A 26,415-nucleotide genomic window follows, 5' to 3' on the forward strand; every position below is an offset into this window, starting at 1 on the left:
ATGTGTACAGGTGTTAGTTCATTTACATCAAGAGCAGGGATTTCCCAACATGCAGTGCTTCCCTGCTTCAGCAATCCCAGAGTTCAGTGCGTTCCTTGCTGTACCAGTCCCAGAATTCCGTGCGTGTTCCATCTTCCATATAGATGAAGCTTCTGTTCTCCATTCATGTGCTAACTGAGATGCTTATGAGGCATGGGGAGTTGTCTCACCCTTGATGGGAGGGTTTCAGTTGTGTCTCCTGCCTTTTCATATTGAGAATGTCTTTGATTTCTGTTTCAAGCAGCCTGCCAGGTGGTGGGGGGGATTCAAGTGAGCAATTGGGGTTTTGCGCCCTGGTTCCCCAAGAACACAGAGCTGCTATGTAACAACAGGGCCTCCACCCGCAGACTATTTACTGGGTTGTGATAGGCCATAAACATTTACAAATGGGTCCTAAGCCCAAAAAGGTTGAGAATCACTGGTCTAGCTGACTTCTCAAGGTCTCTTCCAGCCCTGCCTTTCCATGACTCTGTGATTTTATTGACTCATAACAGAGACGTTACCAGAAGAACTGACTTCCAGGGGACAGTGTTTCTAGTGATAACATAAAAACATAACAGCCCACCCTTGTTCAGAGTGCCCACTAGTATATAAACTGTTTGGGGAGCCTGCTCACAAGTATCCCATTTCAGTCCATGTCAGCCAGACAGATAACAGATATAACCTACCCACGGTTGGACCATCATCACAACTCACCACAAAAACTATTAATTCTTTCTGTCATACTTCAATGATAGGTTTGTTTTTGTTTTGTTTTGGATTTTTTCTTGTCTGTGATGGTTGTTTCTTTACCACTTAATCCATAAACTGAAGAATATGTTCAACAAATTGGTTTATGATTTATGAAAATGATGCTGAACTTTTATCTTCCACATTTTGTTAGTTGCTAGGAAGCTGATATGAACATCTTTCTCACTGCCTTTTCTCCCAATAAATATGAAGCATAAATATTCAGATACTAAAATCACTCTAGCTTACAAATAAAACTACTATGTTAGAATTTCCATAAGGAAACCTATTGCAAATAATCAATGTCATAATACTAAGACTATAAATCTAATATAAATGTATTATTCCCATATTAACTTGCTTGTTTATTTATTTATTTAGTTTAGGGGATGAGGGTGAAGCTAGAGGGAGGGGGCTGAATTCATCTCTAATATAACCGTACTTATTTGGGCACACCTTCCAAAAAAGAGAAGGAGGAGGGTCATATAGCCTGTATTTCTTGTTTATTATCACTGTGCTAGGTATTACATCAGTTTCAGTAAATGAAACACATGACTCTTATATTGTCATAGGGTAATGAGGGTTCTCCTGGAAATCCTGGGCCACCTGGACCTCCAGTAAGTCATTTGTTTCATATTTTGAATGATATATTTTGATAATTTACCTAGGGATGTGGTGGATTCTCCAAGTCCTTGAATCAACATTGGATATCTGTTTAAATGTAAAAGATATGCTATAGCGAAAGCAGAAGTTATGGACTTGATCCAGGAGACTTTTGGGGAAGTTCTGTGAACAGTTCTGTGAAGGAGGAAAGATTAGATGATCATAATGGTCCCTTCTGGCCAACCTCCTATTGACATCAGTACCCAAGTTTTCACCCTATGAATCTAATATAAGTACTTTTCTCTGGAAAGCACCCTTCATAAAATATTTCTTTTAAAAATACAGTAAAAGCAAACTTTTAGAATATGACAGGCTTGTATAAAGAAGATATACTGAAAACAACATGAGGTTTGAGGGGACAGATTTTTCTCTACAAATCTAGAGTCAGAGTGCAGGCCACCTGTGTAGGTTGTACTTGGCCTCTTGGGTTGTAGTAGTGTTTGACTGCATGACCATTCCCTGTTCTGCCCCCTTTTCATTTCCTATCCACAACTGTGACAGTTCTTCTGCAGCCTCCTGGTTTCACCAATAAAGTATATGAAAGTTAAAGTAAAATAAAACCTGCCATATTTATTTGCATTTGTTCTGATTGCATGATAAAACTACACATTTTAAAGTCTTCTGAACTCAATAAAATTCCCTTAGGTAATGAAAACAATGTAATTCAGTGCAAATTGATCTGAGGGTGGAGAAGGTGCATGCCATCTTTGGTCTTCACTTTGTCATTCTCCCTTTTCTTATGCACACATTTTATAAATCTCCATATATGAAAAAGATTAACAGACATATTTCCTATTTTCACCTTAAATATGCAGTGAATAGCGTTTGAAAAAATATCAATTTCTTTTCAGAAGCAAGAGTTTTATCCATTCGTATCTTGAATATACTTGAGTTAACTCGTGCTTTTTGTGATTTGGAGGTCAACAGGCTGTAAACATTTAACATAAACTGGTAGTTTAGCTATTGTATTTTATTGAATACATAATTTTTCTTCTGAATTTATTAGTGTCTCATCTGTTATATTTGAGCATTAATTCAAAGCTATAGTACAAGCCTCTATATTCTTGAAGTACTTGGAGCCTAACTCTCATGCTTTCCAGTTTTAATTTAAAATGTAACTTTTTAAGGTGATAAAAAATGAAAATGTACAATAACTTGAATTCCTCTACCCGCTTCATTTGGCCAGTCACAGAAATGGCTAGGAAATGTTATGTAATAAAAAGTTATACAATTACCTTAGAATTCATGAGCCTTCATTTTTATAAGCTGATAAAAGGCCCAATCCTCCATTCGTCATACATCCCAAACTCTTGACTTCACTGGAGTTTTTGCAGGACAGACCTGTCACACTTCAGGGCAGCTGCACCTATATTCCCCCTCTAGGGTTCCACAAGGGCACCCACTCTTAGGTTTCCAGATGCCCAGCCATCCCCACTTTTGGGCATAGACATGTCTCTCTCCCTTCTGACCATGGTAATTTCAGACTGCACAGCTCCCTGCCTACACAGAATTCCTAGGGAAGTCAGTCTGCCTAAGCCAAGCCTGCTTTACTTATCTCCTCAGAGATGGTAAGCAGTGTAGTTACCAAAATTAAGTTACCACACAGCTCTTTCTAAGCAACTACATTTATTCTTAAGGTAAAACCATTACAGAGAAAACATGGTAAAAACAATAAAAGAACTTGCATTTGTGCCAATAAGCATACAAGAGATCATCCCCTGACTTCAAAAAGGGCTGTAGCCAATGAATAGTCCTTTGCACCCCACCAAGGCTTTGTTCTGTGGTCACAAGTTCGTAACAGCTGTTAGCTCAGAACAAGAACACAGACTGAGCCATGTCCTTCAAAGGACTGGGGCCCCCCTTGGACAGAAGGTTCTGTCCATTTGCTGGATCAGAAAGAAAGCCCTGACTCAGTTTTAAGTCTTTTCTTTGTTGGTCCCTGGAGAATCCAGTTTGAACCAGTATTTATGAGCCTCTTTCTCCAGGTGGTGGTAGCTCTCTGCAGATGTTACAACCTGAATGAATTTACCTAACCGCCCCCACTATTCTTAATTCCTGGAGTTCCTCAAGGAACTGTACATAGTCCCTGGCCTACAAAGATAATAAACTGAATTCAATAAGGTTTGTCCAGAATATTGCAGGTAATTTCTATATCTGTCACAAAACTCATTAACAGAAATGGTACTTTGGCTTTGTTGTGTACTAACCATGCAAAGGATGAAAGGCAGTTTTGCCATTGATTTCATGGTTCAGGGTTGTGATATTTTTAAAAATATTTTCTAAATATTTTCATATTTTAAGGGTATGGCTTACAATGAAAGAAATGGAATGAGCAGCTTATATAAACTACAGGTATTTTTCTTTATTAAATGATTTAATTTTTTTCCTGGTTACTACCTTATGGAACAAATGAAGATTTAAACTGTTTTCGTTCCTCAGGGAGGTGTAAGCGTTGCTAGTTATCCTGGTCCACCGGGCCCTCCTGTAAGTATTTAATATATATCAGCTCTAATATTTAGTTCAAAACATTTACAGAAAGCTTCATTTCTTGCATGCAACTTGTTTATTTGCTAGGTAACCAAGGACTTTATATCTGAAAAGTGACAATAAACGGGTCAAATAGGACGTGATTAATATACATTAATAATAAAATACATGTGTAACAAACATCCTAGCATATGCTGGGAAAATGCCTAGCTAAAATTTTAATTTAAATATTGAGCATTACAACCCTAAATTGTGCTGGATAGCACTTACGAAAATACCAGTATCCTAACTGAAATTAATGGGTCTACTCCTGTGAGTAAGTGCAGTTTAATATGAATATAGGGTTCAGAATTGGGCACAAAAATAATTTGATCTTGGACTGTATATTTCAGAAATGTAATCATTCTTCAAACATATAGTGAACTTTTTATCTTTAAAAGGCAGTGTTGTTTAGTAGTGCATTACATTTGATACTGAAAATGAGTAACTCATTAATTCTAATCTAATGCTGTCACTGACTCACTGCATAGCTTTGGGCAAGTTTCTTAATTTCTTTGCCTTGGCTTCCCTATCTGTCTACCTGACCTCTCAGGATGGCAAGGAGAATGTGGGAGTCATATGGATTGGATATATCCCTCCCCTCAATTTCCATGAGTTCCACATAGGTGCTGCTGTCATCCTGGCTGAGCTCTGAAAGAAACCTGTCAGGCAGTGGTAACCATTGGGCTATTCTGCCCCTTTACATTTCTGTGTGTCTAAGGTGGACTCCGTCTTCCCCATCCCTCTTACACACACACCTAGACTGTGGAACCAGGGAGCCTATGCATATAGTTGGTGCCTTTGTGATATTATAGCCATAGGCAGACTCCACCCCTGGGCATAATCATTTTGGCAGCTGTGTAAACACTTTGTGGCCACTAATGAGGGACAGGTTTCCCCTTTGTGATATTATTTGCACTTTGTGGGCTCAGAGTCAAGCCAGGCCACAGTGATTTGCCCTGTTCTACACTGTGGAATAGCACACACTAGGATTTGACCCAAAGTTAATAAAATAAGATTGAAGCTGGTCGTGATTCTGAATACAGTACACTACCATTTTATTGTAATTGTTGTTATATATTTATATTGCAGTAGCATTAAAGACACCACGTTCTTGTCTAATTGTGTTCAGTTATTTTCTAATACCTTTCTGATATTGCTTTGCAGGGTCCAAAAGGTGATCCTGGCACAATGGTATGTATATTTTATTGGAATGTGTCATTTCAGTCATACTGGCATGAATGTCTTCATGAGTCAGGATGTGGGGATAATGATGAGAAGGAGTGGGAGGAACTGGGAACTAAGGCCTTCATAGGTCATCACAAGAGCCTCCCCAAAAGCTCAAAATGTGGTCCTAACCATGTGAGTGGGACAGTCCAGGTAATCTCATTTAGCAGGAAGTTAATCTATCAATATATTTAAGAAAACTTGTTTTATGACCAAGGCTAGAGAAATATACAGCTCTGGGTAAATAGGTTTCTTTTTAAAACAGTTAATATTATGTTCAGTGATTCATTATATAAACTGCCTGTGGATTCTTTTCTGTTTAGAAATCTATAGAGGCACCTAACTATGAAGAATATGTATTATTTCAAAAGATTAAATTGCCACTTAAAGCAGGCCCACCAGAAATAAAGATGGAAAATGTTTTAATTTTGAGCCCAATGCAATAACACGTTGTGATGGGATCCCCAGGGTGCAGCCGGGACTGTGGGACCGCTGAGCACTCCAAATGCACCAACCTGGGCTGCCTCTGACACTGTGATGCTGGTGGCAAACTACAAACCTCTGACAAGCACTACATTTACACAGGCATCCACAGGCATGGACATACATGAATGATTTCTCAGTCACTCATGAACCATCAATAGAGACTCCAGCCAGTTCCCCCAAGCTCCAACCCTACATCCCAGGACTGTACCATCTTACACAGCTCAAGGCTCCCCTGAGCAGTGCAGGTTCATTAGTTTGCCACTCCCTCAGTGTGAATTGGACACACATTAGCCTTTGTAAACTGAGCTGAGATTTCCCAAGCACTTCAGCTAAAAACATGCTGTTGTAGGTAAAATATAAAACAGGTTTATTAACTCCAGAAAGATAGATTTTAAGTGATTATAAGTAGAAAGCATAGAGATCCAAGTTGGTTACTTAAGAAATAAAAATAAATTCACAGTCTAAGTTCTACAAATTTAGAAGGATTTGAATCAAGCAGTGTGTCACCCTGACTGATGGTACAAGCAGGCTCATTTACAATACTCAGACTGGACTCCCTTTTCCATCATGGGACAACTCTTGCCTCGTTTAAAATCTTTGTCTTCCAGAGGTGCTTCCAGTTGAGAGGCAGGGGGGAGAGAAGCCAAGTGATGATATCACTTCCCCTCTTTTATACTTTCTTCCAGCTTGCTGGAAAGATCCTTGCTGTGATGCAGGGGTCAGGCAGCCCCCACTGGACAGGCAGTTTCTATTATCTACCTGCTCTTTCTGAGAAGTCTGTGGGATGGCCGTTGAGAGAGTGGATTCCCTTTAAAGCGTGTTGATGAGCCATTAAATCTGGCTGTCCATGGCTCCTCCATTGTTGTACTTGAAAGGCTTATTGTGAGTGTTCCCTACCTTACAACATATTTCAGTAATACATACAGCAATACTTTATAACCTCACATATAATCCAACAGGATATTATTGTTCAGCAGATCAAGGCTTTTAAAATGATGCCTCACAAGGCATACTTTGTATAAAACGTATCATAATTATATGACAATGGTGAATATGGGGATTCCAGGGTGCTACTTTGAGGGACAGAATGTCAAACACATAAAGTTGAAATTGCTCATAAGAGGTGATTACATCATACCACCATATAGCAACTAGAAGACTGTTTTCTTAAGGAACAGTGTAATGAGGGATTAATGCTCAAAAGTAATTAGAATATGATCAGGCTGTTTGTAGCTGCTGAGGAGTTGATGATAATTGGAGCCACTGAACCTCTCAATTGTATAGCTTCACACTCAAAATCTATCATAAGAAAGCAAATTCACTTAATGCTTTGCTGTATCTCCTCTAAGATTGCAGTCTGTCCTGTTCACATAACCTTTATATTGTAAATTTTTGGAACAAATAGAAAAGCTTTTCAGTGCCCAGATTTCAGTAGATACCGTTTGTACTTTGACACCATGGAATATTTTTTCAGCTTTAATAAGAAAATTTTCAACATAATGCAATGGATACCATTACAAACTGGACATTTACTACTCACAGCAGCTAAATCTACCACAGTATTCATGATTTTCCATATATAAGGAATGCCACAAATACCATGGTCATGGGGGACAAAGCAGCACAAACCACACTTACAGGACTGCATCATTGCAGTAAAGGAGTCAAAATGAGCCTTCTCTTCCTCCACAATCAACATGGTAGAATCATGGCCAGCAGAGCTATTTTGCATGGTGAACTGGCTAGTCAACCCAGACTGCCTAACTCAGACATGAGATGCCGGCATCAACTTCTGTGAAGGGCTGTCAGCATACTTAACTGGCAAGTTCATATACAGCCCAATGGGAAAGAAAACTGAATTATCTGCTCTACCACCTCTGGCTGAGTTGGTCCCATCACACATGCTGAAGCTCAAGAAGCCCTGAAAAATATTAGACCCACAACTTGTGGGACAGATCCATGGCCATCATAGCTCATAAAAGCTAGTTATGAACAACTATGCTCACTACTAATAGAAATGAGTATGCCTCCTTCAAGGAAGCACATCTGCCAAACTCCTTGAAAAATGCAGTAGTTCACCCAATTCTCAAGAAGCCAACATCTGACACTGAAGATCTCTCCAAATTACCAACCTGTTTCCAACTTCCCATTCCTGGGCAAAACAACTGAGAAATTAGTAATCACGAAACTCTAACAACATGTGATATTGGCCAACATCCTGAATGCCTCACAACCAGAGTTCAGACTAGGGCACAGAACAGAGGCGGATCTAGTGGCACTAAAAGACAACTTCTTCATGATCATGAACCACAGGTAAGATTTCCATTCTGCAACCTTTGACATAGTGTCCCACAAGGTACTACTAAAATGCCTAGAGGACACACCAAGAGTGGATGGCACAGCACTACAGTGGCTCCAAATATTCCTGTCCAGCAGAACTCAGAAAGTGGTGATGGGTAATTGCTCCTCTCCAAAGACCTTCATCTGTAGGGTCCTGCACGGATCCATTCTATCTCCACTGCTCTTCGGTATCTCTCAGTAGGAGAGATAGTGAGTCACCATGGCTTAGCTGCCAGCTGTATGTTTATAGCTCTCAGCTACATATCTAGTACTGAACTGAAACACCTACTGCCACTGCTAAAATGTCAGATTGCCTACAGGAAATTAGCTCTTGGATGATGAAGAGCAGACTCAAGCAAGACAAAGTGATGCTGATTTGAAAAGGGAAATGCTTTGAAAAGCTGGACAAGATATTTTCCCCACCTTCCATTGAAGCCATATAGCTCCCTCTTTCCTCTTTGTAAGCTTGGATAATTAGGTATAGTCAGTTTCCAAAAATGCCATCTTGCACCTCAAGCTTGCTAGGAAATTTTGTCCCTTCCTCTCAGATGTGGACCTGACCATGGTGATCCATGCATTTGTCACCACCAGGCTGGATTAACATAATTCATTGTATCTAAAGCTGAATGTGAAGATGATGGAAAACCTACCTACCTTCTCCATGGCTCAGGCCACTTTGAATACATCAGGGCTGTGCTCAAGTCCCTCTACTGGCTCCCAGTCAGCTTCTGATGACAATTTAAATCTTTTGTCCTAATTTTCAAAGCAATTAATGGATGAAGCCCCAACTACATCAAAGACCAAATTTTGAGATATAAGCCCATGTGACATCTTCACTCTTCTAGTGCTATGCAGGTCACAAAGCTCAGGATAAAATATGTGAAAGCTAGGAACAAAACATTCTTTGTCGAGGGGCTCTTCCAAAAAAATCAGGAGAATCCAGAGCCTGACCATCTTTAGAAAAAGGTACAAAACCACCCTCTTTGAGAAAGCCTTTCCGCTATAAATAACACTTGGAATTTGATCACCCGTTCTATTATCAATCCTCTAAATCCTCAGAAAACTTCCCTGTCCCAAACAGAGTTCTGATCCCTTAAAGGGAGAATTTCCAGAGACTCCATGAAATCTTTGTTATTGGTTTTACATGTAAAGCACTCAGATACCATAATGATGGGTGGGAGTATAAAACTCCAAGATAGCTAAATAGACACCTTGTTATGGTAAATATCCTTTTTTTTTTTTTTTTTTCTTCTTTTGGGGGGGGGGGGGGAGGGAGGCACTCCATATTAATTGCCTAAAAAACCGAATTACTGTTCCGTAGTTGCTACATCTTCTCACTCCTTTTCTGGTTTGTCTTCCAAAGCTCATAGACTTAATGCTGGGGGTGCTCCTAATCTACACATCCCTAGGGAGAACAGGGAACAAAGTTTTGCTCTGAAGCCTCTTGGTGCATATATTCTTGATAGCTAAAAGGAGAATTCAAAAATAACTTTGCAACCCATGTTATTTTTCAAATTGACAGCATACATTCAAACCTTTCACTTTATTGACTGACAGTGGTTTAGTGCTGACCTTGACCAAGTAGATACACTAGAGGGGTTTCTCTTTGATTAAGTTCTTAATCAGAATTGAAACAATTATTCAGAAAATAAACACGTATTTGTTCTGGGAGTAGTTCTTATTCTCAGGTAATTAAAACAACACATAGCAAAAGCTGTTTACTCAAAGTAAATAGAATATGTAACTGATTGTTAAATAATCTCAAATTGAATGCTTTATTTTTATTTCTATATTACTAATTTTATATGTCATTCAAAATGCAGAATTTTTAATCTAATCACCACTTTTAAAAAAAAATAACAGGGAGAACCAGGTCCAATGGGACTACCTGGACTAGAGGGACTCCCAGGAGAAAAGGTAGGACTGCATTAAAGAAAAATAGCCTCTTTTCTTTTCCATCATTAACAAGTAAATTTTAAAAATTAATATTTCTGCTTCTTTTGCATACCTACAATGTTTATTGGCAGGGAAATATTTCCTTCATTTAAAAGGTTGTTCACTTGTTGATGGTGCCTATCTGCAGCAGAATATTTCATGCAAGATTGGCTGTGCATATGTAGAAATGTTGTGTACCTACTTGCATTTTCATTTTCTGTTTAAGTCTAGGTCTAAATAATACAATTCAATCAATGTAAAATTCCAATTTTCCAGGAATAATAAATTCTGTTTAGTCAGCCTTCCATCCATTTCCGATCATTCATTTTATTCCGTTAGTATTAGAGCAGCCACTTTGATTTTATTAAACAAGCTACTTCCTTAATTAATTCTGATTAGTAGTGCAAGCCACTCCTTAGCAGGAGACACAAACCCTTTGATATGCCCCTACGTATGTTCACTGGCTCCTATTCCCCTTGACCAAACATATCATCTTCACATCTAAAAAGATCCCGCCTGATTGTACTAAAGACTAGTACTGTAACTCTGACTGACTGCATGCATGTCTTCTACAAAGAAGGATAATTGAAATGAATCTAAAAATCTAGGTAAGCAAAGTGGACCAAATCCAGAGAGATGCTGAGCACCTGCAGCTTCAACTGGGCCCAATCCTGCTCCCAGTAAAGCTTGCCTTGTAGGATTTGGCCTGCTATTTTTAAGTGTGTGGATTGTAATCATTTTTTTTTTTTTGCACTTCTTATGTTATAATGAGTCTGTGTGTAACCCTTTCCGGAGAACTCAAGCATGGTAGGGTCCACTTGCTCCTCCCTCCGGCTTTGTGTCACAGTTTAGGATCAATGTACACTGGGTTTTCTGGACTCTGTGGGCTGATAGCGGGTCCCAGCCCTTAACTTGCTAATCGCTGAAGCTAAGCTGCATTCTCAGTACACAGTGCATCCACTAGTGGCCAGGTGAATAAATTAATGTGCAACTCTTGTGACTTCTAGGACGTTACAAATTAAAAGCCACTGAGGACCAACCAAGTTTGAAAAGGAATAAACACTTTATTAAGAGAAAGGATACGATTAATTAAGAAGGGGTAAAGAGAAAAGGAAATGGAACAGATAAATGAATAAATAGATTAAACCCCACAACTGAAATCAGACCTTTCCTGAAATAAAAATATTCTTCTAATAAGCAAATCCAGTCAAAATCCCATATAGACTATACAAATAAATGGGTGTGATCCCAGAGTCTGCCTGCAGATCCCAGGTGACTGATGTGAATGCTGTTGCTGTGTTGGAGCTCTATGGGGCTGACAGAACAGAGGTAAGCTTATGTAGTGAAATAATCATTAAAGAGTTACAGGCCTGACCACCGCTCACATACAGTGTGGTGCCACACATCCCTTTGGTTCCAAGTGAGTTTTTACTTGGCTATGCACTCACAAACCAGGGCTTTCCTTTTCAATCTATCTAGATGATATATCCCAAGTACTCACTGGTAAAGATACAAGGCAGATCCCTCATTGAGTGAAGCAAGTCCCAGGTGGCTCCAACACTGGTTGGAGGGAGGCCTAATGGGTGTGGCAGGCAAATGATCTTCTCTCTATGAAGTCTTTTTTCCCTCTTGGGTTTGGCTTCTGGCTGGTTATTGCTTGGGTGAAGGGACTGGCTTTGTTTCACAGACAGCTAGTGGAGATGGAACATCCTCTGGGAAACTGGGTGTATCCCATTGTCCAGGCCTTTATGGCTGACAGAAAAATTGGAGTTCTTTTGTCTGCTCTATAGAGAGCAACCCAAGAGGTCTGTCTCATTCTCTTGCTAGCAGCCAGTTCCTGGCAGCTGATTCCCATCCCTTGAACACAGTGCCTGTCCCTGAGCAGGACATGTCTGGGCAGCCTCCACCATTTTGGAAACAGTTGTAACCTGAAATTTCAGTCAGGCCTCTAGCCTGGTAAGCCCCCCTCTGTGCCCCAATCCCTGGTGCTGGTTGGGGTCTCATGCACATGCTAAGACAGGCTGTTTCAGTTGCTACTGTCTCAGCACTATCTGTGAACTCCTGGGAGCTGCATGTCTGAAGCCCCCAAGATGGCAAGAGACTACATATATTTTATCTATTGTCTGTACCAGATGAAATGCTCAAAAGACTTTTAGAGATGTTCCATCTAGTTAATGTCAATCTGTACTGTAGTGTGTTACACTTGCATCTTTGATCTGAGGGTCTCAAAACTCTTTACAGACAATTTGTTCTCATGGTACCTTGTAATGTAGTTGTTACTTATTACCATCATCAACCCTATTTTATATATGTTGAAACTGAGGCTCTGTGAATCAGAGAAAAAAAACCTGTGGTAAAGGCAGAAATAGAACTCAGAACTCCTAATACTATTAAACTCATTCCCTGTGTAATAGCAAGACCCTGCATATAACTACAATGTTGCTATTAGTGCCAACTATTTTAGGGTGACATGGAAGGAAAAGATTTTGGTACAATACTGAATTATGCCATGTTAATTCTGGTCACTGCATGAGTATAAATGAGGGTTATTTGGAGATTTACATGTTGGTCCAATACTTGACCCTGGTTCATTTTTAATTATTTTTTAAACTAACTTTCACCTGAATATCCCATTGTTTGAACATAAGGGCAAATATACACATGGTTACATTATTTTGTACTTAGTACAAATGTATTTAGTACATTTTTTGGTATTGAATGAGTCAATGGCAGAATTAAATATAAGAATTCACGAATTCCAGACTCTCTTCACCATGCTGAATTCACTAAACAATGCTGCTTCTCCTATTCTAATGATGTCTTCATTAACTAATGCTGTTTGAAGACTGTGTCCACATTTGCTGGAAATATTACAATGCAATGATATCTTTTCCTTAGGGAGATCAGGGACCAGCTGGTTCAGCAGGAGCACCGGGATTACCAGTGAGTATGCTCATGAAAGTAACAGCTTAATTATTGGGAAAAGTTGAAAAAATGCCAAAGCATAAAAGATGCTTCTAATTATTATTTGTGGAGTGCCAACAGTTTGCTAGAAATTTTATAGACATCTATGAACACAATATCCTTGACCGAGAAAGATTCTGATCTTAATAATGTCGGATTGCCTTTTTAATAAAATGATAGAAGAGAATGAGATGCAGACCTAAATTCAAGGCTGCTTATGTATACTCAGTCAAAACAGCGTATGAGATTGGTCTGAAGCTCCTCAGTTTATTAAAGGCAAATTAAGAAGCCATTTTATTTATTCTTGGAGATGAAAACGCCTCTCAACATATTCCTAATATGTTGTCATTAGGAGATGTCTCTGAAAAGCATTTGAGTTCACAGGGGCCAGCCAGAAATTTTGTTGTAGGTAAAGATAAATGCAACTATAAAGGTAACCTGAAATTGTAATTGTTCATTTCTGTTCCTACATGAAATAAATGCAGCTTTTCTTTAGATTAGAATTTCAGTTTACTTAAAAAAGAGATCCTCAGTTTTTCAGCAGGCAATATGATCATAGCAGTCATTTTATGCAAAAATTATTTTGGTGTCTCCCAAACAGTTCAGAAATTGCTTTTTAATTATGAATGTGTGTCATGAATTAAAAAAGGTAGCCAATATCTCTGCATTCAATTTACATTAACCACTGTTCCAGTAAGAGAAGAACATCAGGGTTAAGCAGTTCAATTTGGTCAAGGTCCTCTACAATAAGTAAAAAGTGTACATCCAAAAGAAAGAGAAAAAGAAAGAGAAGTCATTTGTCTGAGTATCAGAGATAGCATTAGAGTTTCAAGGCATATTGCTGATTCTACAGCAAATGTTGGACATTATGAATCAATAGTGCAGTAGCAAATTAGATTATTCGTAACTGTTCATTCCTTGTGGATTTCTCAGTGGTTATGTCCCAAGTCATGTTTCAGTGTAAAGTGTTTGTTCTCAATTCTAGCTGGATATTAATTTGTTTCATCTCTGATATAAAGCATTCCATTACTTGTAATTCTATGAAAGTCTGTTAAATAAAGTATTTGCTTTAATATTTTATACTAAACAATTTTCATTAATAAATTGAAAGGCTTATGACAGCATCATTATAGCTTAGTAGTCTGGGAAGAACATTGGGAGTTTTTCCAGATATCTATCTTAGGGAAGATCGGTCCAGTTTGGCTGAAATTCATTCCCTAGAATCTGGGGAAGCCATTTTTTTCCAGTTGGGGATATTAAATATCTCTTTATATTTAAGCTGTGTTCTGAGTAAGAGTTGTAGAGAAGATTGTGCTAAGAAGCTGCAAAAAACTCCAGAGCCCCCACTTGCACAGAGCTAATCCATCATTCCTTACATATCCAAAGCATCTACAGCAGTCATGGGGTCAGATCCTCAACTAGTGTAAATCACCATAGCTCCATTGGTTTTGCTTCCAAAAATACAGATAGAATAAAAGAGTCCATTGCTGACTTGTGTTTATCAAATATATCAGAAGAGAAAACATTTGTGGTTTTATTTGTTTGTTTGCTTCTTCTGAGTATATTGGCTGTTCATGTCATTCTTTTAAACTTCTGAAAAACCTTTTTCAACATGCCCCTTCATTACGTGGTAAAGTGGTGGGGGAGAAAGGAAGACCATATGTGGTATTAATTGTTTCACCTAAACCGGGGTATCAGGACTCTTTGCTGTAGGTATGGCATTAGTACAGGTCTAATCATGATTCACGTGTGTTAGGCACTGATGAGTGACAAGATAGAATTGAATCTTAGATGAGTTGGAAGGTATGACAATCTAAAGTTAGGCTCCTTAGCTTATGCAGATGATGGCCTACCACTGGCAGACACATTTGAATTTATGATACTCTTTACTACATTGGAAAATTGGTGTAGTCAACTTGGATTTACAATAAAAGCCAAGAAGAGGAAGTAGTTTCACTTTGAAAAAGAGACAATAGATAAAGTGTTAAAATGCAGCCAGGAAGTTGTAGACCCTGATGTGTACCTCAGAAGCTTGATAAATGCCAATGGTTCCATCAAGGACGAGTTGAAAAGGAAATGTGCTTTAGCCACAAGTGCTGCACATAAATTGCAGAAATTATGTACTGAAAAAAACATTACATTTGGGACCAAAATGAAAATTTATCAGACTAGTATACTGACAGTATTACTCTATGGCTTGGAAGCAGCTGCCTTAAGTGAAACAGACATAGAATCATAGAGTTGGAAGGGACCTCAGGAGGTCATCTAGTCCAACCCCCTGCTCAAAGCAGGACTAACCTCAGCTATATCATCCCAGCCAGGGCTTTGTCAAGCCTCAGCTTAAAAACCTCTAAAGATGGAGATTCCACCACCTCCCTAGGTAACCCATTCCCGTGCTTCATCACCCCCCTAATGAAAAACATTTTCCTAATGTCCAACCTAGACCTCCCCCCGCATCTTGAGACCGTTGCTCCTTGTTCTGTCATCTGCCACCACTGAGAACAGCCTAGCTCCATCCTCCCTGGAACTCCCTTTCAGGTAGTTAAAGGCTGCTATCAAATCCCCCCTCATTCTTCTTCTGTAGACTGAACAAGCCTAGTTCCTTCAGCCTCTCCTCATAAGTCTTGTGCTCCAGCTTCCTAATCATTTTTGTTGCCCTCCGCTGGACTCTCTCTAACTTGGCTATATCCTTGTTGTAGTGGGGGGCCCAAAACTGGACACAATACTCCAAATGCGGCCTCACCAATGCCGAATAGAGCGGAATGATCACTTCCCGTGATCTGCTGGCAATGCTCCTCCTAATGCAGCCCAATATGCTATTAGCCTTCTTGACAACCAGGGCACACTGCTGACTCATATCCAGCTTCTTATCCACTGTTACCCCCAGGTCCTTTTCTGCAGAGCTGCTGCCTAGCTCGTCGGTCCCTAGTCTGTAGCTGTGCATGGGATTCTTCCATCCTAAGTGCAGAACTCTGCACTTATCCTTGTTGAACCTCATCCGATTTCTTTTGGCCCAATCCTCCAGTTTGTTTAGGTCCTTCTGTATCTTCCAGGGTATCTACCACTCCCCCCAGCTTAGTGTCATCTGCAAACTTGCTGAGGGTGCAATCTACCCCATCCTCCAGATCATTGAATGAAGATGTTGAACAAAACCGGCACCAGGACCGACCCCTGGGGCACTCCGCTTGTGACTGGCTGCCAGCTAGACATGGAGCCATTGATCACTACTCGTTGAGCCCTATGCTCTAGCCAGTTCTCTATCCATTTTATAGTCCATTCATCCAACCCATACTTCCTTAACTTGCTGATAAGAAGGCTGGAGGCAGTACAGATGAGAGTTCTTTGAAAGATGGTAGGTGTAAAGTAGAATGATTTAAATTCAAAGTTAGAAGGAGAGTGGGATGTGAAATCAGTGTATGAGATTAGCCCACTATTGAAAAGATTATGGGGGTGGGGACACTGCAGAAGATGATCGGATGCCAAAGAAAAATAATGCAAACACAACTAACATCAGTGAGATCTAGAGGCTGACCACCAACTGGATAGCGGGATGTCGTGTGCAGGGACATGATCAGGCTGGGCTTAATGGAGCAGCAAGTCATGGACAGGAAGGAATTGTGATGCTGTACTACTCCTGTGTCTGTATAGATGCTCTGGGATGAAAAGAAGATGACTTGGAGAGTGATTTTCACTTGGTTAAACAAAGCAATATTTTCTTTTGGACAAGCAATTGGATAAATATAGAACAAAAATAAACAATGTTTTTAAAGCATTTCTTACAAAATACTTCTGAAAGGTCTCTGAAAGCATTTAGTAAACTGTTAATTAAATGAACATTTCAACCAAGTAAGAATACTATTTTCTGTTTCATTTAAAGGAAATTGATATTTTAGGTCTATTAATTTAGATTTTAAATGTTCCTCTTTGGTCTCCCTCCACAGGGAAAGACTGGATCTCCAGGGCCACCGGGAATGCCAGGGGAACCAGTGAGTGAATATTTAAACTCTGACTTATTATGTTGCCTGTCCTGTATATTAAAATGGAATATTGTATATATTTGTGTGTTTTTCTCATGTAAGGGTGAAAGAGGCCCCGTAGGAGACATCGGCTTTCCTGGGCCAGAAGGGCAATCTGGAATACCAGTAAGTAATTAACCACATACCTAATGTCTCTAATAAGCATACACTAATTGTGGCTAGCGCTTTACAGCCCTTTCACCACTCGTGCTGCTGTGATGACGCTCAACTTTCAGTAACCCAGTGAGAGCCAGCACAAGTATGTCTCCTTGAGGTTGTAATCACACCCCCAGCTCGAAGTGTAGACATACCTTTCATGTGTTCCATTCAGTCTTGTCAGAGATCACAAAATACATGGATTTTATCCTGCTAATATTTGGATAGGTAACCTCAAAAGAACATCTAGTGCTGTAGGACCAGGTATTGATCATGCAAGTCTGAGTTCATACTGAATCAGGACTGGGATTGTCATGGGTAATTATGTTATTGAAGGTACCATGAGGTCCCTTTGAATCCTGATGCTGAAAGGGCTCCCGTACAGTTTTTTCAGAGTAGGGATGTTAATCCAAGAATTCAGTACAGTCTATAATAGGTGGCTCACCCAAATTCCTAACTTCAGATTAGTAAAGAAGTGTTTGATTCATAACTGTCATAACTCCTCTGTATCCTGCCAGGGCAATATGATAGCTGAAGGATTCTGCTCTCTGAGGGGTAGTTGTGAATGTTTGAGATACTGCTGCAGTTCATTATATGCTTAAGGGGCAGATTTTCAAAAGAATCCAGCACCTCCCATTTAATCACCTAAATGAAGAGGTCAAATTTTTAAAAGGTGTCTACTAGTAATTGCCATAATACTGAATGGGAACCGGTGTGTGTTGAGCACCTTTAATAATCTGACCCTAAAGACTCAAATTAATTTAATTAGTAATAATAATAGTTTATTTCTATTCTGGTAGAATATTTCTATTCTACTCTATCCAAGGGTCTCAGGCAGGACCAGGAACCTATGCTGCTAGCTCTGTCCTCTGGACACCATAAAGAAGTGTTACTATCCACAATAATTAACCACCTTTGAGCAGCAATTACTTCCACCTACTAGACTGCAATTTAAATATTGTGAGTAGAAGTTTGTTGCTTTTTAGCAGAATTTGTAGGGTTTAAAGAGGTGCTCAATGAGCCTGCACCTCTTGTATTGATGCTGATTCCACTGCATCTGGGGCCCTCTGTACTGTATGGAGAGGGACCGTCTTTATTTATCCCAATGCACTTCAAATATTTCTAGGTTATTTAGAATGATAGGCACTTAGGTTGGTTTATAGCTTTATCCTCAACTTCCCTTTCCATCCATTCCCTGAAATGTTGCAGCAGTTTAAGGCCAATAGCTATAATAAGAGAAATCTGTGACATATTTTAGTGAATATGTAGCATTGGGAATATGTTCATTCAGTTTCATATCCATAGAACCTACTCTGACTTGCAGAATTTCATATTCAGTTGCCTTTCAGAATTGGATGGTCATGGAATAACCAGCTGACCAAGATGTTATTTTGCCTACCTTCTCCTCAACTCCAATCTAGCATGCTGCAGCCGTGCAATTAAACCTCAAAGTTTTTTGTCTCACATCTTCCAGATCTTTACACTTATCTTCAGCCATCACCAAAGTTTTGACAACAAAAACTGCTGGCTTATTTATCTTTCAAAATATTTATTAATGTCATCACAGATTACAACGTTTCCCCTTGTCTGTTTCTTCATTTTTAACATATTTATGTACCTGCAGTTATAGTAAATTGTTAAAACATAGTTTTATCTTTATAGGGAATAAATGGAAAAGATGGATTACCAGGTCCACAGGTAGGAAAATGTAATTTGGAATGTTAATATATTTCATTTTTCACAGATAATATAACTGTTAGTCCTAGAAAATGACTTTCAGCTGTGTTAATAGATTAATGTTTAAAAAGTCATTAAGCAAGGTATTTACACTTTCAAAAAAATTTTCAGGGTCTGATGGGAAGAGCTGGTGACAGAGGTCCCAAAGGAGAACGTGTAAGTCTTGGTGTAATAATCCTTTTTAGTATATACCGTTATTTGACTTTGCTTTTTGAAGAACATCCAGATGTCTGGTCTCATATATTTTTAAATCTTAAAGACAAAAACGAGTGTTGGCTTTTAGGTCTTGAGAAGCAGAGGGCCAGGGACCCCCGCTGAGTTGTGGAAAAAGAATTGTAAAAGAGAAATTCAGCATTTGTGGGGGAAAAAAGGTTTGTAGCATTTTTCCTAGCAAAGAGGCCTTGACAATGTAAATAAATCACTAGAGTGGAAAGTAACAAACAGCTAAGCTCCACTGCGGCAGTAGGAGGCTGAGGGAGCAATAAATATCCCCCGCCCCCCCACCTCCAATCCTCAGGACCCCAGCACACAAACATGTTTTATATAAAATGATTCCATTAAATATAAGTGAGGGAGTCAAGAAATAATCTCACTTAGGCATCCCTGTCCATAGCGGTGTAATTATAGTGCCTAGGAATTAGTTATATTTGGGGGAGGTGACAAAAATTTATTTTTAAGGCTCACGTAAAAATGCTAGCTCTGGCTCTGCCGCCATCAGCAGTTTTCCACTGCTGAGGTATCAATTCCCCACTGGTAAAGCCCCACCATTCCAATATAGCAACACTACATTTTAGTTGAAGAATCAGAAAATCCAGTTCCTAGGTAGAATAATCTATGAGGAGGAACTCAAGATTATAGTGTGGAGAAAGAATGAAGTTTTTACCACTGTTACAATAATTGCCACCTGTGTAGATTAATGTTTTGCAATTTTCTGTTCCTGCCTTTAAAAATAAAGGACACAGATGATACTTATGAGTCAACTTCTTATTGAACATTCCACTATATACAAGGTTATATTGCTAGTAGGGATGTAAAAATTTGGTTAATGAGCAATCCATTTAAATGCTGTGAGCTCCTTCCACTGTGACATTCAGCTGGGGGGAAGGGAAACTGGGCAGAATCATGTGGGTTTGACTCTTGGAGGGGAGACCAAAATGTGTGCAGGTCAGCCTGTTAAGTGTTTGCTGATTTACTGCAATGACCTGCTACCTTTGTAAGCTTAAATAATGACACACATTGCCGTCCAGCTTTATAAATAGTTTTTATTGTTTAAAAGTTAAAAGCAAAATGGTTAAAGATGGTTAAAGGTGCATAAAAAATTCTTGCATTACATTCCAGCTTTATAAATAGTTTTAATTGTTTAAAAGTTAAAATAAAATGGTTGAGAATGGTTAAAAATGCATAAACAGTCTGTTTTGATGTGTTAATGAGTTTTTGACAGGCGGAGTTAAAGAGTTAATGAGTTGATGATTTATGGTAATTTATGATTCTGTGTTAATGACTGAGTTGCTCAGTTAATGAATGAGTAACTCAGTTACTAAGACCAGCGGCTCCTCCCCGCAGCACACAATCTCTGAGCCACTACAGCTGGGCACTCGAGCTCTCCGGGCAAGACAGCATGCGCGCGCACGCACGCATGCACACACACACCCCCGCAACACGAGCAGCTGCTGGCAGCTTGAGGGCTCAAGCTCTCAGGGACGAGCCAGCCCAGCAGTCCCACCCCGGCACAAGCTCGCTGAGTAGACGCTGCAGCTGGGTGGCTTGCAGCCAGCTCGGTGCCACCCCAGCCCGCAACAGGAGCAGCTGCCACAGCCGGGGTGCTCAAGCTCTCAGGGACGAGCCATTCCCTCCTTGTTTAAAGGTTTGAGTATTCGCTAAACAGTGAGACTGCTGCTCACCGTTTAAACGTTTATCCTGTTACATTCCTCATTGCTATGCCACGACCTTTACGGTGTTCTTTAATTTTACTTACTGTTCCTGCAACTAGTGTCCTCTGAGATAAAGGAAAAGGCCAGCCACACAAAGACTGGACACTGAAACATACATTGGGCTCAACTGCAACTTTGCTGACTCTTTGAAAGTGTCAACCGAATCTAGCAGTAGCCATGTATACTTGGCTGGATTCTGAGCAGCATGGCTGCACTGGGTCAGAGGAGCCCACAAGCAGCAGCTTCTTTTCACCATTCTGCAGAGTAGCAGTTCCTGTGCTCCCTACACTCTACTAGTAAGGAGTAAGATGCTAAAAAGGGATAGGAGGGACTGGGTCATGGCCCACGCTCCTCTCTGCATCAGAGTTGGACTCTGACACCAGGGGAAGGAATCAGTTCCATCCTAGTGGATGGAAGAGATTGTATACCTTTGCCCTCAATGGAGCCCCAGGAGCAATTACGCCTGCCTCTGCCACTCTTCCTGGAGCACAACCTACCTCTGTGTGCACTGTGTGGAATAACCACACTTGAAATGTTCATTCACTTTTCAGCAATGATAATGGTTTCAGTGGTACTTGACATTTTAAGTCAAGGAATAAGTATAAGGAATCTCTCTCAGTCTAGTAAAAGGACTGTGAATCACGCACTGTACGACTGCGTTTAAAGAAAGAGGATGAAATTGTCCTCCTCTCTTAGAATCACTTTTTCAAATTCTGCAGTTCTTCTGCAAACACTAGTCCCATTGATGTCAACTGGAGATTTGCATGGGGAACAATTACAATAGAAGTCTGCATTGCAGATAAGAGATCCGTAGTGCCAATTGAAGAGGAGAAATGTACTTAAAAGTAGATATTAAAACCCTGCTCCTGTAAGAGAGAGAGCAGTGATTACAGAAAGTAGCGCAAGCCAGTCCATCCTTGCAGCAGTGATTATATTGCCTCCCCTGAGTTCTCTCATTCCTAGCCCCAATGTACCTTCTTCAAGTTGAGAGTAGCTATAATGATTATAAAATAAGGAAAGCATCACTCCTTGAAGGGCAAAATGAAAAGGAGCAAAATTTTTATAGTGTTGAGGATTTCATATCTAAATCTTGGTAGAGTCCAACTGGAGAAGGAATGGGTCCAAGGTGGGTGTATGTAGGCTGAGAATAACCTTACATACACCTTAGGCAACTAGACAATGCAATCATAGGACTTTGTAAATGCCATAGACAAACATATAACTTGAGATGGCATTGGATGCCATTTGGGGTGCATCTGTCACACATTCAAATCCTAATGGCTAAGTCACTTCATTTGCCTCTGTCATTTGATTTGCCTCATGTGCCCAAACTAGAGCCATATTGGCATCCTCTGAAAAAAGAATGAATTTTTTTTAAAAAGAAGCTATTTCAGGACTAAAGTTATATTTGGATTTGATGATATTGGTAGAACTTCAGAATCACTTCTTTTTATTAAGTTAAAATATGACCAATATAGTATTTTAAAAATAAGTTACGATACTATTAAAATATTGTGGACTCCTAGAAGAGCTTGTATCCGATCAATTGTGCCCTACAATAGCACCTTTGTCAAAGAGAAATAATCATTTTTAAAAATTTTGGTGAAACCCCTATCCACGCCTAAATTACTAAATTCTAAACCAGTAAAATAGTAAGTATATATATATTTGCTACTGAAACTCCTAAATCAGGATTCTTGTCAATCTAATCTGTTTCAGGTTGCTATTTTATTCATAGTCTAGTTTGAATTCAGGTTCAGGACTATTTAGAAAAGCTGGACATGCACAGGTCCATGGGTCTGAATCCGAGAGTCCAGGTCCAATGCATCCGAGGGTGCTGAGGGAGTTGGCTGATGTAATTGCAGAGCCATTGCCTATTATCTTTGAAAACTCGTGGCGATTGGGGGAGGTCCTAGATGATTGAAAAAGGCAAATATAGTGCCCATCTTCAAAAAAGGGAAGGAGGAGGATCTTACTGAGACCAGTAAGCCTCACCTCAGTCCCTGGAAAAATCATGGAGCAAGTCCTCAAGTAATCCATTTTGAGGCCCTTGGAAGAGAGAAAGATGATCAGGAACAGTCAGCATGGCTTCAGCAAGGTCAAGTCATGCCTGACCAACCTGAATGCCTTTTATGAGATGACTGACTCTGTCGATCTGGGGAAAACAGTGGATGTGATATATCTTGGCCTTAGCAAAGCTTTTGATACAATTTCCCACAGTATTGTTGCCAGCAAGTTAAAGAAGTATGGGTTGGATAAATGGACTATAAGATGGATAGAAAGTTGTTTAGATCATCGGGCTCAACAGGTAGTGATCAACAGCTCAATGTCTAGTTGGCAGCCAGTAACAGGCGGAATACCCCAGGGGTTGATCCTGGGGCCAGTTTTGTTCAACGTCTTAATTAATGATCTGGAGGATGGAGTGTATTGCACTCTCAGCAAGTTTGCAGATGACACTAAACTGGGGGGAGTGGTAGATATACTGGAGGGTAGGGAGAGAATACAGAGTGACCTAGACAAAATTGAAATCTGATGAGTTTTAACAAGGACAAGTGCAGAGTCCTGCACTTAGGATGGAAGAATCCCATGCAGTGCTACAGGCTAGGGATTGACTGGCTAGGCAGCAGTTCGGCAGAAAAGGACCTAGGGGTTACCGTGAACAAGAAGCTGGATATGATTCAACAGACTGCCCTTATTGCCAAGAAAGCTAACGGCATATTGGGCTGCATTAGTAGGGGTATTGTCAGCAGATCGAGGGAAGTGTTATTCCCCTCTATTTGGCACTGGTGAGGCCACATTTGGAGTATTGTGTCCTGTTTTGGGCCCCTCATTACAGCAAGGATGTGAACAAATTGGAGAGAGTCCACCAGACGGCAACAAAAATGATTGGGGGGGCTGAAGCACATGACTTATGAGGAGAGGTTGAGGGAACTAGGCTTGTTTAGCCTGAAGGAGAGAAGAGTGAGAGGGAACTTGATAGCAGCCTTCAACTACTTGAAAGGGAGTTTCAGGGAGGATAGAGCTAGGCTGTTCTCAGTGGTGGCAGATGACAGAACAAGGAGGAATGGTCTCAAGTTGCAATGGGGGAGGTGTGGGTTAGAGATCAGGTACAACTTTTTCACTAGGAGGATGGTGAAGGAAAAGGTTACCTAGGAGGTGGCGGAATCTACATCCTTAGGGGTTTTTCAGGACCTGGCTTGACAAAGCCAAGGCTGGGATAATTTAATTGGGTTGGTTCTACTTTGAGCAGGGAGTTAGACTAGATGACCTCCTGAGGTCCCTTTCAATCCTAATAGTCTATGATTATATGAATTCATAACGTAGTGCAAGGCAGAATTGGGCCTGCTGAAGTTTTTTCTAGACCAGAGTTCAATCAAAAAAAGATAAATCATACTGATGGTTATTCGTCTTCAATCTTTCATTACTATACTCACTCCAGAGCAGGATTTTCTCTTTGGTCTCATTTTAGAATGCTTCCCTGGAATTCAGTTTGCCAAGGAAAAACTAGTATGTGGGTCCTGATCCTTCAGTCCTTACTCAAGCAGAACTCCCATTAGAGTCAGGAAGGAGCCCATTTTCTCAAAACTATAAGAGCTCTGTATCTGGGGACAACATCAGGATCCTTCCCCTACTATGGATTTTTCAAGATGCTCCAGTCCTTTCCTGAATGCTTTAGGAAGACCCCAAGAGAGAAGGCTTCTCCTACAAATCTCAGAAGCTTTGTATCTGGAAAAGGCACTTCTAATCTCCACCTTCTATAGAGCTTGTAAACTGCATCAGCGCTGGGTTTCTTCATCCACACCCTTCAAAGCAGGCAGCATCCCTTTCCTAGTCCTTCCCTCTTTACAAGTTCAACTATGACTGAGGCAGGGATTTCACAAGAACCCCCATTGTGTTTATTAGTTATCATTTTAATTACTGTAGCATCTAGGCAACTAGTCATGGACCAGGACCCCCCCAGTGTTCGTGCTGTTGAATCCCTGCACACCTTACAAAGGTGAATTAGCCTAAATAGCCATGCATGTGCAGCAAAGCCTTCTTCTGACATATTATATTTTTTCACCGAAAAATATAATAGGCATGCCCAGTAAACTTTTACATGAGAACCTAAATGGCTTCAGATTAGTGCTTCAGTAATACTGGCAGAGTAGCTCTTTAAAAAAACATAATGTTAATGTATTCTCTGAATACATAGCTATAAGAGAATATTATAGTGTCACTATGACTGCCCTAAATGTGCATTCTATTGTTAGCTTTTTGGGACAGGTTACACTGATACCCTTGACTCATCCAACAATATTGTAAATCTGTCCAGCTATACACTTAACCCAGCAGAAGAATCCGTCTTATCTCGGGGACGCTCTTTCTGCTCTACCACCTCCACGCACATGATACGATTCTGTGGTGACCTGGAATTCTACTTTCGCTGTCTCCGACTCAAGGAATATTTCCACCACACCACTGAACAACACACTAACCCACAGATACCTTCTTACTAACGCTACAAGAAGAAGAATTCTGCGTGGACTCCTCCTGACAGTCGAAACAACAGACTAGACTTTTACATAGAGTGTTTCTGCTGGTGTGCACAAGCTGAGATTGTCGACAAGCAACACCGCTTGCCCCATAACTTCAGCCATGCAGAACGCAATGCCATCCACAGCCTCAATAACAACTCTGACATCATAATCAAAGAGGCAGACAAAGGAGGTGCTGTTGTCATCATGAATAGATCTGATTACAAACAGGAGGCTACCAGACAATTCAACACCACATTCTACAAGCCACTACAGTCCGATCCCACTGAGGAATACCAAAAGAAACTACATCTACTTAAGAAACTCCCTAAAGAAACACAGAAACAAATCTACACAGACATACACCCCCTGAGCCCTGACCAGATTATTCTATCTGCTACCCAAGATCCACAAACCTGGGAATCCTGGACGCCCTATCATCTCAGGCATTGGCACTCTCACAACAGGACTGTCTGGCTTTAAGGACTCTCTCCTCAGGCCCTATGCCACCAGCACTCCTAGCTATCTTTGTGATACCACTGATTTCCTGAGAAAACTACAATCCATCGGTGATCTCCCAGAAAACACCATCCTAGCCACTATGGATGTAGAAGCTCTCTACACCAACATTCCACACAAAGATGGACTACAAGCCATCAGGAACATTTTCCCTGATGATGATATGTCACACTTGGTAGCTGACTTTGTCCTGACCCACAACTACTTCAGATTTGGAGCCAATCTATCCCTTCAAGTCAGTGGCACAGCTATGGGCACCCGCATGGCCCCACAGTATGCCAACATTTTTATGGCTGACCTAGAACAACGCTTCCTTAACACTCGTTCCCAAGCACCTCTCCTTTACCTCTATTACATTGATGACATTTTCATCATCTGGACCCACGGAAAAGAATCCCTCGAAGAATTCCACCGTGATTTCAATAATTTCCACCCCACCATCAACCTCAGCCTGGACCAGTCCACACAAGAAATCCACTTCCTGGACACTACAATACAAATAAAGGATGGTCACATTAATACCACCCTATACCGAAAACCAACTGACTGCAGTACATATCTTCATGCCTCCAGCTTCCACCCTGGACACATTACATGATCCATTGTCTACAGCCAAACCTTAAGATACAA

At 40.3% G+C, this 26,415-nt stretch overlaps 1 protein-coding gene across 1 annotated transcript in view; it reads left to right on the plus strand.

The window, feature by feature from the left end:
- The first annotated feature begins 12,847 nt into the window (after positions 1–12,847).
- LOC137149956 (collagen alpha-1(XIX) chain-like) overlaps positions 12,848–26,415 on the plus strand; it is a 38,478-nt gene continuing 24,910 nt past the window's right edge. The window contains exons 1-5 of the mRNA XM_067543604.1: positions 12,848–12,888; positions 16,851–16,895; positions 16,989–17,051; positions 18,744–18,779; positions 18,930–18,974. Coding sequence (XP_067399705.1) covers positions 16,881–16,895; positions 16,989–17,051; positions 18,744–18,779; positions 18,930–18,974 — 159 coding nt within the window. The 5' untranslated portion in view covers positions 12,848–12,888; positions 16,851–16,880. The remainder of the gene's footprint in view (positions 12,889–16,850; positions 16,896–16,988; positions 17,052–18,743; positions 18,780–18,929; positions 18,975–26,415) is intronic.

This window comes from Emydura macquarii, unplaced genomic scaffold (genome assembly GCF_026122565.2).
Source record: "Emydura macquarii macquarii isolate MOO-44397 ecotype Brisbane River unplaced genomic scaffold, CSIRO-AGI_Emac_v2 contig_924, whole genome shotgun sequence".
NCBI classification, from domain to species: domain Eukaryota; kingdom Metazoa; phylum Chordata; order Testudines; family Chelidae; genus Emydura; species Emydura macquarii.